Genomic DNA, 12,644 nt, shown 5'->3' with positions numbered 1-12,644 from the left:
GCCATTCCCTCTCCAGGGGATCTCCCAGATCCAAGGATAGAACCACTGTCTCCTGCACTGGCAGATGGATTCTTTACCCCTGAGCCACCAGGGAAGCCCAATAGAGAGTTTGCATTTGTCCTAAATTCAGCTCCCTGAATGCAGGTTGAGTTAGCAGGATAGGATACTGTCTAGGCACCCTATGGATGGAATTTCATTTTCTGCATTCAAATCTGACCTTACACTCTATACCCCAGTGATTGATCAAAATTACATTAAAGTAAAATGTTTCTATCCTAACTGTAAAATAATGATAATGCATTTGACTTTCTTTGAGAGTTGAAAATGCATATAATAGGAAACAGGCTGCATAATAAACTTAGATCAGAACTTGGCTCTTAGAATCATCAAGTAAGGTTTTGTGATGTTGTGGTTACTGTCATCATTTTTAAAAAATATATTTTTAAAAGAAAGGATTTATTTTTATTTTTATTTTTACTTTATTTTACTTTACAATACTGTATTGGTTTTGCCATACATTGACATGAATCAGCCACGGGTGTATACGAGCTCCCAATCCTGAATCCCCCTCCCACCTCCCACCCCATATCATCTCTCTGGATCATCCCCATGCACCCGCCCCAAGCATCCTGTATCCTGAATCGAACATAGACTGGCAATTCATTTCTTACCTGATAGTATACATGTTTCAATGCCATTCTCCCAAATCATCTCACCCTCTCCCTCTCCCTCTGAGTCCAAAAGTCTGCTATACACATCTGTGTCTTTTTTGCTGTCTTGCATACAGGGTCATCATTGCCATCTTTCTAAATTCCATATATATGTGTTAGTATACTGTATTGGTGTTTTTCTTTCTGGCTTACTTCACTCTGTATAATCGGCTCCAGTTTCATCCATCTCATTAGAACTGATTCAAATGTATTCTTTTTAATGGCTGAGTAATACTCCATTGTGTATATGTACCACAGCTTTCTTATCCATTCATCTGCTGATGGACATCTAGGTTGTTTCAATGTCCTGGCTATTATAAACAGTGCTGCGATGAACATTGGGGTACATGTGTCTCTTTCTATTCTGGTTTCCTCGGTGGAAAAAATAAATAAGTAATAAAAGAAAGGATTTTTTAAAAATAGTTTTATTTATTTTTGGCTACGGTGGATCTTTATTACTATGCAGGCTTTTCCCTAGTTACAGCTGGTTGGGTGGGAGGTTGGCTATGCTTCATTGCAGTGCACAGTTTTCTCATTCCAGAGGCTTCTCTTGTTGCAGAGATGGACTCTACTATTTGCCGTACGTGGGCTCAATAGTTAGCAGCTCTGGGCCTCTAGAGCATGTGCACTCAATACTTGTAGAGCACAGGATTAGTTGCTCCTCAGAGTGTGGGATCTTTCTGGACCAAGGATTGAACACATGTCTCCTGCATTGGCAAGTGAATTCCTTAACCCTGAGCCACCAAGGAAGCACATACTGTCATCATTTTCATCATCATCACCTTCACGATCATTTTGAGCACTTAGGAGATGTTTTAGAAGGACCTATTTCCTGATCAGGTAGAAAAAAATGACCAAGGAAGATAGAACCAGTGTGGGAGGGAAGTGGAAATTAGACACAGATGTATAGAACAGTCTTTTGCACTCTGTGGGAGAGGGAGAAGGTGGGATGATTTGGGAGAATGGCATTGAAACATATATAATATCATATAAGAAACGAATCGCCAGTCTAGGTTTGATGCAGGGTGCAGGATACTTGGGGCTGGTGCACTGGGATGACCCTGAGGGATGGTGTGGCGGGGGGGTCGGGGGGGAGGTGGGAGGGGGTTCGGGATTGGGAACACATGTACACCCGTGGCGGATTCATGTTGATGTGTGGCAAAACCAATACAATATTGTAAAGTAAAAATAATAATAATAATAAAAAAATTAAATAAGTTATACAATCCCCACCACTAACAACAACATTCACTTCATAGGCCTCTGAGCTAAACTATGCATTTTGGTGCCTTCCCACTGGCTATCCCAAGTGTCCCACTACTCTGATGATAAGTAAACAAGTCTCCCCAATTCCTTCAGCATTCAGTATCTCCCACTGCACTTGGCACTCACTGGGCTGTGCCATGTCTCTGCTGGAGCAGGAATGCCCCTCCCATACCTGGTGTTACTTGAGGACAGAGGCTTTGTCCTCAGGACTTCCAGTAAAACAGATTCATGTATGTGCCTTCTGGTACAGACAATAACTTCAGGAGCATGAGACACACAGATATGGAACCCATTGGTTGGAGCTGGCTATATAAAGGACTGGGAAGCATAGGCTGATTATTTATAGTGATACAGCCTTGAGACCTCCATGCACATAGCAGATAATTAGCCAACTTGGTCCATGGTCTCTCTGTCTCTGAGGATTTGCTAATTTCATGGTGGAGGAAAGAAGTAAAGTGAATATGTTAGGAAGGATATAAACCTGTCCTCCTCTCAGGAGGGGGCTGACCTTTATGCTTCACCTCTGATTTCCAAGTTCTTTACCTTATAAAGTTCAAACACATTTTTTAAATTAGAGAAAACAATATATGACTTTTATATCTGCAAATCTATAGAATCGGTCATATAAGTTAGAGAGATTTAGGTCTTCCGTATCAAGATTCTGATTGTATTTCTAATTTCTCAGTTTAGATTTATGTCTCTGAAAACTTCCTATTTTTTTAATCTATAGTCCTTGTTTAGGGTTTAGATTTTCTGCCTTAGAGATTTATATTTTTTGCTATTTTGAATGACAGCCCCAATTCTAATTCTAATTTTATTGGAATATTAAGTTTTAAGTAATTTAACATTCTAGCTCAATTTTTTCTCTTCAGGTGAAGTATGTTCTATGTGTACCTCCCTTTAGCTGGTTCTAATTTGTATCCTTTTGCTATAATAAAACTATCATAATGAGTAGAGTGCTTCCCTGAGATCTGAGTGATTCTAGTACATGACAGAACCTGAGGGAATCCTCTCAGTTTGGATCATGTTTGAGAATTATTGAACGTGAGGAAGTTCCCAAATTTGTAGCAAACTGGCCTGTAACAAGGGTGGTCCTGGAGGTGCTCAAACTTGTGCTGGTGTCTGATAGAGGGCAGTCTTGTGAGTGTTCCCTTAGACTCTGCTAATTCACAAACTCCTTGTGGTAAGGAAAGGAGAAGAAAACATCAAGCCAAGTTGAAGCCCATCAAAGGTCTCTGAAACCACAAGGAAGCTCTGGAGCTACAGTGATCCTTAGAGTTGGCTGGAGTTGGGGCAAAGGAGCCAAATGCTTACACCCCCACATTGCACAATCATCAAAAGTGGACTGCCTGGGGCGCTTATCTAGCTGAGGCAGATCTCTCTGGGAGTTGATTGCTGATGGCTGAGTAACATCCAACAATGAAGCACTATATCTCTCATCCCTGCAGGAGATTCTTTTTATTGTGGTAAAACAACTGTTGACTTAAAAAATATTCATACCTCAGAAAACATAGAATACTCCATGACATAAATCACAGCAAGATCCTCTCTGACCCATCTGCTAGAGTAATGGAAATAAAAACAAAAAGAAACAAATGGGGCCTGATTAAACTTAAAATCTTTTGCAAAGCAAAGGAAACTATAAACAAGGTCAAACAACAACCCTCAGAATGGAAGAAAATTATAGCAAATGAAACAACCGACAAAGGATTAATTTCCAAAATACACAAGCAGTTCATGGAACTCAACACCAGAAAAACAAACAACCCAATCAAAAAGTTGGCAAAACATCTAAACAGATATTTCTCCAAAGAAGACATACAGATGGCTAATAAACACGTGAAAAGATGCTCAACGTCACTCATTATAAGATAAATGCAAATAAAAACTACAGTGAGATATCACTTTTGATATCAATTTGAGTCAATTGTTAATGAGGTGGATAAACTTAGAGTCTATTATACAGATGAAGTAAATCAGAAACAAATATCATATCTTAATGCATATTTATGGAATCTAGAGAGATGGTGATGATGAACCTATTTGCAGGGCAGCAATAGAGATGCAGACATAGAGAAAAAAACTTGTGGACAAGGCAGGGGAAGGAGAAGGTGGGACAAATAGAGTATCAAGGAAACATATGCACTATCATATGTAAAATAGATAGCCAGTGGGAATTTGCTGTATGATTCAGGGAGCTCAGATTGGTGCTCTGTGACAACCTAAAGGGGTAGGATGGGGTGAGATGGAGGTTCAAGAGGGAGGGGAGATATATTTACATATATATGCCTATGGCTGATTCATGTTGATGTATGGCAGAAAACAATACAATGTTGTTAAGCAATTATCCTTCAATAGAAATTAAATTTTAAAAATATATTCATGACCTAAGAGTTGAGAGTTATGCTTTATTCAGCAGGAACTTTTAGGACTTAAGCAGGGAGACAACATCTCAAGTAACCCTGAAAGAAATGGTTTGAGGAAGCTGAGGAGAGGAGGTGGGTTATATAGAAGTTTCTCTACACAAAGGCAAGTAGTCTGAATGTTGAAAATATTTTTGTGAATTAAAGGAAACCAGATATCCCAAGTTAAGGAAGTTAGTGCTTTTCTGTGTATGGGAAGATTCAAGAGTCTGGGCTCATTACTGAAACCATTCCTTTCATATGCATCTCAGCTATCTGAGGCAAGTATCCTGTGTTTTTCACATCCTGAGCTCCCTATGGCTCACATAGAGAGTAGCTGCAGTCTGATGGCTGTTAGATCACAAGTATTCTTCTCCTTCCTGAGTCCCCTTAGGGCTCACCATCTCACACTGGAGGGCTAGAATCTCTAGTGACTGTGACATCCCTGTTTTCTGATATGGCAGGAAATACTCCATGTCTCACAAGATAACATAAAACCTACCATCTAAAGTATTTTTAACTGTACAGTTCAGTTGCCTTAAGTACCTTCACATTGTTTTCCAACCATCACCACCATTCACCTTCGGGACCATTTCATCTTCCCCAAGTGAAAATCTGTCCCCATTAAACACTAACTCCCCTTTCTTCCTCCCAAAGCCTCTGGCAGCTGCCATTCTACACTTGCTCAGGGGCAGTTCAACTACTTTAGGTCCTCGTTTCAGTGGAATCATTCAATTTTTACCCCTTTCCATCTGGCTATATAATATTATTGGGGAGAAGTTAAATGGAATGGGAAAGAGAATTAGAAAAATTGGGAATTGACTTTGCTCTGGTAGGTACTCTCTTACCTACTTTTTGGGAAGCATACACCCAGTTTTCAAAGGAAAGTTCCAGTTGAAAACCCAGTTAATAGTTTCTCACTTCAATTTCAAAACACCCTGATTAAGATAGGAAATTCATCATCCTCAGTTCAGTTCAGTCACTCAGTCATGTCCGACTCTTTGTGGCCCCATGGGCTGCAGGACGTCAGGCCTCCCTGTCCATCACCAACTCTCAGAGTTTACTCAAACTCATGTCCATTGAGTTGGTGACTTTCTCAAAAATTAGACAAAGATCATTAGGAACAAAAAATATACTAAATGTCTTGATCCTCATATCAAAATGTGGGGGGAAAAAAGCCATTGAAAACAGTGTCAGTCAGTTCAGTTCATGTCTGACTCTTTGCAACCCCACGAATTGCAGCACGCCAGGCCTCCCTGTCCATCACCAACTCCCGGAGTTCACTCAGACTCACGTCCATCGGGTCGGTGATGCCATCCAGCCATCTCATCCTCTGTCGTCCCCTTCTCCTCCTGCCCCCAATCCCTCCCAGCATCAAGATCTTTTCCAATGAGTCAACTCTTCACATGAGGTGGCCAAAGTACTGGAGTTTCAGCTTTAGCATCATTCCTTCAAAAGAAATCCCAGGGCTGATCTCCTTCTGAATGGATTGGCTGGGTCTCCTTGCAGTCCAAGGGACTCTCAAGAGTCTTCTCCAACACCACAGTTCAAAAGCATCAATTCTTCAGTGCTCAGCTTTCTTCACAGCCCAATTCTCACATCCATACATGCCTACTGGAAAAACCATAGCCTTGACTAGATGGACCTTTGTTGGCAAAGTAATGTCTCTGCTTTTCAATATGCTATCTAGGTTGATCATAACTTTCCTTCCAAGGAGTAAGCATCTTTTAATTTCGTGTCTTCAGTCACCATCTGCAGTGATTCTGGAGCCCAGGAAAATAAAGTCTGACACTGTTTCCACTGTTTCCCCATCTATTTCCCATGAAGTGATGGGACCGGATGCCATGATCTTCGTTTTCTGAATGTTGAGCTTTAAGCCAACTTTTTCACTCTCCTCTTTCACTTTCATCAAGAGACTTTTTAGTTCCTCTTCACTTTCTGCCATCAGTATAGAAACAATAAATAACAAAAATGAAAGGGCTATGATTACTTTGCAGTGATAGAAACAAGACTGCCCACGGCCAGGAGTCCTGGATCATGCATTAAAAAGTGAGAATGGTATATTGATGTGTTGTGCAAAATCCAGGTGGGAATATGACTTAAGAGGGGGAGTCTAAAATAATTTCCCAAACCATTAGAGTTATTCTAAGAGGAAAAACATAAGAAAGAAAAAAATCTGACTACACCTTGGCTCTGTTTCTTTTACTTTAACCTTGCTTCCTGTTGCTTTTGTTCATGAAAATGATACTATCTCTACATAATGGCCTGCCTGGGGAACCCTGATCCTCTGCCAAAGGCACCAAAGTGCCTTTGTTCAGGGAAACACCCTAACCCTGTCCATCTGTGAATGGCTGCAAAGAAAATAAAATTAATACCTCCCTTCCCCTGAGGTTGGTCATTTCAGGAGATAGTTGACTTTACTTCCTCACCTCCCTTTCCCTTTTCTATAAAAGAATCTGGCAGCCAGGCCCTGATAAGATGGCTATTTTGAGACACTAGCTTCCCATCTTTTCCATCTGCTGGTTTTCTAAATAAATTATTTCTTGCCTCAACACCTTGTCTCCTTGTCTCAATGCAGTGAGCAAAGCAAGTTTGGACTTGGTAACAAACAGAAAGCAGAGAAGCATATACACCATGTGACTGGAGATTCAGAACTTCTCGTTGCACATATTTGATTTTACCACCTTTTCCAATCTTATGAACCAAAAGAAAAGAATGGAACAGGTGTTAAGATTAGGCAATCCTATGGGTAATCCTCCACAGGGCACTCTTGATGTCCTTGTTCCTTAGACTGTAGATGATGGGGTTCAGCATAGGGGTGACCACAGCATACATCACTGAGGCCACGGCACCCTTCCTGGGGGAAGATGAAACAGCTGAACTGAGGTATACACCAAGACCTGTTCCATAAAACAAACAAACAATTGCCAAGTGAGAGCCACAGGTGGAGAAGGCTTTGTAATTCCCACCTGATGATGAGACTCCGAGAATGGAGGAAATAATTCGATAATAAGAGTAAAGAACTCCTGAGAGTGGAACTCCACCAAAAATGGTACCAATAAAAAGGATTAATATGTCATTGATGGAGGTGTCTGAACAGGCAAGCTTGAGGAGTTGAGAAAGGTCACAAAAGAAATGAGGGATTTCCGTATCTGCACAGAAGGTAAGCTGTGACATCATCAAGTAGTGCAGTTGGGAGGTCAAAAAGCTGGTGAAAAATGATGCCAGGACCAATAAGCCACAGGTGCGGGGGTTCATGATGACCAGATAGTATAGGGGGTGACAAATGGCCACCAACCGGTCATAGGCCATCACTGTCAGAAGGAGACTCTCCAAGCAGGCAAAAAGAGAAAAGAAGGACACCTGAGCTAGGCATCCTACATAGGTGATGGATTTGCTGTGCATCTGGAGGTTCACTAGCATCTTGGGGACAGTGGTGGTGCTGATACTGATGTCAGTCAATGACAGATTGGAGAGAAAGAAGTACATGGGGGTGTGGAGGTGGGAATCAGAGATGACAGCCAGGATGATGAGCAGGTTCCCAAGCACGGTCACCAGGTACATGGACAGGAAGAGTCCAAAGAGGAGGGGCTGAAGTTCTGGTTCATCTGAAAGTCCCAGCAGGAGGAATTCTGAGACATGTGTAAGATTCTGTGGTTCCATGTTGATGGGGTATCTTTTGAAAAAGAAGAGTGTTAAATAAGCAAAACAAATGTAGAGGCAGCCAGATAAGTGTTCATACATTGGATTTAAGCAACCCATAAATAAAGTCTTCATTGAATATACACCCCAGTACTTCTGCAATATTTCTAATAAGTTGTGAGCATGTCTTTATTGATGATCAAAATAGTCACCTCTTTCTTTGCACTCATTTATGTGGTGACCCAAGGACGAAAGAGCAGACAAAACCGAGGACAGTCTTGGAATGCAGGAACAGAAAAACCAGACCCTTATCATCCTTCCCTCCCTCATGCTGTAACTATTAATGGAACAGTATAATCTGTCTCCCCTCCTCCCCCACAGGGAGAAGGTATTTGCCCTACTCTTCCCCTTACCCAGTATACATGCCTCATACAATCAGCAAATGACCTGAAAGACCTCTATCCCACTCCTTGTACCCTGGTTATAAAAGTGGACTAAGGACCCCTGTTCAACGTCTGTTCTCCCTTGAGCTGGCCTGCTGTTCTAACAGCATCTCCCACTCTAATAAACTTTATTTCCCTCTCATTCTGTCTCATGTCTAGAAATTCTTTTTCAACCCACACTCGGACCACGACATTTTACACATGGGACTAAAGAATATTAGAGAAGGAAGGACATTTTGAGATCACAAATCCAGGAACACAATAAAATATCTGTTTTTTTTTTTTTTTTTTTGCTGTTTTTTATTTTAGTTGCTAGGTAATACTTCTTATATGTCTCCAAGCCTAGACATTTCCAAGGGGTTGATTTCTCATCAAATCCAAACTTTTTATGAATATTTGAGAAATTTAACATCAAAGCCAGGTCTCAAACATTAAGTCGGCCTTCTTATGCCAGCTTAAAAGATTTTTAAGTCCATATTTCCTTATAGAGACTTTGCATTTCTCCTAAGGTCAGTTCCCTGAATGCAGGCTGAGTTAGCAGGATAGAATACTGTCTAGAGGGGCTGCCCTGGTGGCTCAGTGTAAACAATCCACTTGCAGTGCGGGAAATGGCAATTCAACCCCTGGATCAGGAAGATCCCCTGGAAATGGATATGGCAACCCACTCCAATATTTTTGCCTAGGAAACCCCATAGACAGAGGAGCCTGGCAGGCTACAATCCAGTGGTTGCAAGATTCAGACAAAACTTAGTAACCAAACAACCACCACCACCTATACTGTATAGGTACCCCATGAAGGAATTTTCCCTACCTGCATTCAACTCTGACTTTGCCCCTTTTCTACTCCACATAGGGCCTGATAAAAATTACATAAAAATATTGTGTTCCTATCCTCAACTGTAAGAGATGATAATGCATGTTCGGGGGGTGGGAATGCAGATAAAAGAAAACAAGCTTCAGAAAAATCTTAGCTCAGCTCCTGGCAAATGGAATCCCAGGTAAAAGTTTGTGATACTGTGTTTACTGTCATCATTTTCATCACCATCACCTTCATGACCATCTGGAGAACTTAAGGGACAGTTTAGGGAGGCCTATTTCCTGCTCTGCTGGAAAAGATGCCCAAGGAAGATAGAACCAGTGTGGAAGGAAAATAGAAATTGAAATAAGAGTTCTCAAATCCCCACCATTAACAATAACATGAACTTCATAGGTCTCTGCTTTGAACCTGTGCATCTTTGGTGCCCTACCACTGGCTATCCCAACTGTCTCACTGCCTTGATGATGAGAAAACAAATCTCCCCCAATTCTTCCTGCATTCAGGGTCTCCTTTCTTATGAACAATTGAGAAATTTCAAACCAAAGTCAGGTCTCAAACCCTAAGTTGGCCTTCTTACACCAGCCTGAGAGCTTTTCAAGTCACTATTTCCTTATACAGAGTCTGCATTTCCCCTAAATTCACTTCCCTGAATGCAGGCTGAGTTAGCAGGAGAGAATATTGTTTAGGTGCCTTATGAATGGAATATCACTGTCTACATTCAAATCTGACTTTACCCTCTATCTCTCCAGGGTTTATAAACATTACCTTAAAGTATTGTGTCCCTATCCAGAACTACAAAATAATAACAATGGTATTGCTGTCTTTGGAGGTGATAGTAAAGCATATAAAAGTAACAATTACACAAAAAACTTAGCTCAGCTCCTGGACTTGGAATCCTTAGGTAAAGTTTTGTGACACTGTGCTTACTGTCATCATGTTCATCATCCTTACCTTCATGATATTTTGGAGCACTTGGGGGACAATTTAGAGGGACCTCTTTCTTGCTCAGGTAGAAAAAAAAATGCACCCCCTCCAAGACAGAACCAATGTTAGAGGAAAGTAGAAATTTAAATAAGAGTTCTTGGATCCCCACCACTAACAACATAAACTTCATAGGCCTCTTAGCTAAATCTGTGTCTTTTGGTGCCCTCCCACTGGCTATCTCAACTGTCCCACTGCCTTAATGGTGAGTAAACAAGGCTTCCCCATCCTTCCTGCATTCAGTGCGTGCCTCTGCATTTGACACTCACTGGGTTGGGCTATGTCTCCGCTGAAGCAGGACTGAAGGATGCAGATTGCCTGCCCCTCCCATGCCTGCTGTTGGATGAGGGTTGAGGCTGTGTCCGCAGGACTCATAAGAAAACAGACTCAAGTATGGCTTCCAGGATCAGACAACAACTCTGGGAGATGAAAGACACAGGTATGACACCCAGTGGACTGGAGCTGACTAACTTAAGGGTGGGGAAGCATAGGCTAATTATTTACAATGATACAGCCTTGAGACCTCAAAGCACCTAAAAGATAATTAGATGAATTGGTCCATGGTCCTCAGTCTCTGAGGATTTGCTAATTTCATGGAGGAGAAAAAGAAGAAAAGTGATTGTATTAGGAAGGACCTAGACCTTTCCTCTTCTCAAAAGGAGGCTGACCTATACTCCTCACCACTAAAGTCCAAGTTGTTTACATTATTGTAAACTTCAGGCACTTCTTTTACAAATATATATCTATTGTTTTTGTATTATTTTCCATTATAGATTATTATAGGTATGTATATATAGAATATAGTTCCCTATGCTATTCAGTAAATTTTTGTTATTTTATATATAGTAGTGTATATATGGAAGTTAATCTCAAACTTCCAATGTATCCTTCCCTGTGCCTTACCTTTTAGTAACCATCAGTTTGTTTTTTATATCTGTGACTCTATTTCTGTTTTTTAAAAAGTTCATTTGTGTTATTCTTTTAGTTTCTTTTTTTTATTTTATTTTTACTTTATTTTACTTTACAATACTGTATTGGTTTTGCCATACATTGACATGAATCCACCACGGGTGTATACAAGCTCCCAATCTGTAAGAGATATCACATGATAATTTGTCTTTCTCTTTCTGACTTATTTCACTTATTATGCTCTCTAGGTCCATTATTGTAGCTCCAAATGGCATTATTTCATTCTTTTTCATCAGATCAGATCAGATCAAATCAGTCGCTCAGTCGTGTCTGACTCTCTGCGACCCCATGAATCGCAGCACGCCAGGCCTCCCTGTCCATCACCATCTCCTGGAGTTCACTCAGACTCACTTCCATCAAGTCGATGATGCCATCCAGCCATCTCATCCTCTGTCGTCCCCTTTTCCTCCTGTCCCCAATCCCTCCCAGCATCAGAGTCTTTTCCAATGAGTCAACTCTTCACATGAGGTGGCCAAAGTACTGGAGTTTCAGCTTTAGCATCAATCTTTCCAAAGAACACCCAGGGCTGATCTCCTTTAGAATGGACTGGTTGGATCTCCTTGCAGTTCAAGGGACTCTCAAGAGTCTTCTCCAACACCACAGTTCAAAAGCATCAATTCTTCGGTGCTCAGCTTTCTTCACAGTCCAACTCTCGCATCCATACATGACCACTGGAAAAACCATAGCCTTGACTAGATGGACCTTTGTTGGCAAAGTAATGTCTCTGCTTTTTAATATGCTATCTAGGTTGGTCATAGCTGAGAAGTATTCCATTTATCTTCTTTTAATAAACATCTTCTTTTTAATAAATTAATTTATTTTTTATTGAAGGATAATTTCTTTACAGAATTTTGCTGTTTTCCGTCAAACCTCAAAATGAATCAGCCATAGGTATGCATATTTCCCCTCCCTTTTGAAACTCCCTCCCATCTCCCTCCCCATCTCACCCCTCTAGGTTGATACAGAGCCCCTGTTTGAGTTTCCTGAGCCATACAGGAAATGTCCATTGGCTATTTGTTTTACATATGGTAATGTAAGTTTCCATGTTACTCTTTCCATACATCCCACCCTCTCCTCTCCACATGTCTATAAATCTATTCTCTGTGTCTGTTTCTCCATTGTTGCCCTGTAAGAAAATTCTTCAGTACCATTTTTTTTTAGATTCCATATATATGTGTTAGAATATGATATTTATCTTTCTCTTTCTGACTCACTTCATTCTGTATAAAGGTTCTAGGTTCATCCACCTCATTAGAACTGACTCAAATGCATCCCTTTTATGGCTGAGTAATATTCCATTGTGTATATATACCACAACTTCTTTATCCATTCATCTGTCGATGGACATCTAGGTTGCTTCCAAGTTCTGGCTATTGTAAATAGTGCTGCAATGAACAATGGGATACATGTGTCT

General features: G+C 40.8%; 1 protein-coding gene across 1 annotated transcript; it reads right to left on the bottom strand.

The window, feature by feature from the left end:
• Window positions 1-7,111: 7,111 nt before the first annotated feature.
• Window positions 7,112-8,065, bottom strand: LOC120864020 (olfactory receptor 7E24-like). The gene has a single exon (XM_040240791.1). It carries the CDS (start codon window positions 8,039-8,041, stop codon window positions 7,112-7,114), a length of 930 nt encoding a protein of 309 aa, XP_040096725.1. The 5' UTR covers window positions 8,042-8,065.
• Between the last annotated feature and the right edge of the window lie 4,579 nt (window positions 8,066-12,644).

The sequence above is a fragment of the Oryx dammah genome, unplaced genomic scaffold, assembly GCF_014754425.2.
Source record: "Oryx dammah isolate SB20612 unplaced genomic scaffold, SCBI_Odam_1.1 HiC_scaffold_5, whole genome shotgun sequence".
Lineage (NCBI taxonomy): Eukaryota > Metazoa > Chordata > Mammalia > Artiodactyla > Bovidae > Oryx > Oryx dammah.
This window is presented reverse-complemented; position numbering and strand designations above follow the sequence as displayed.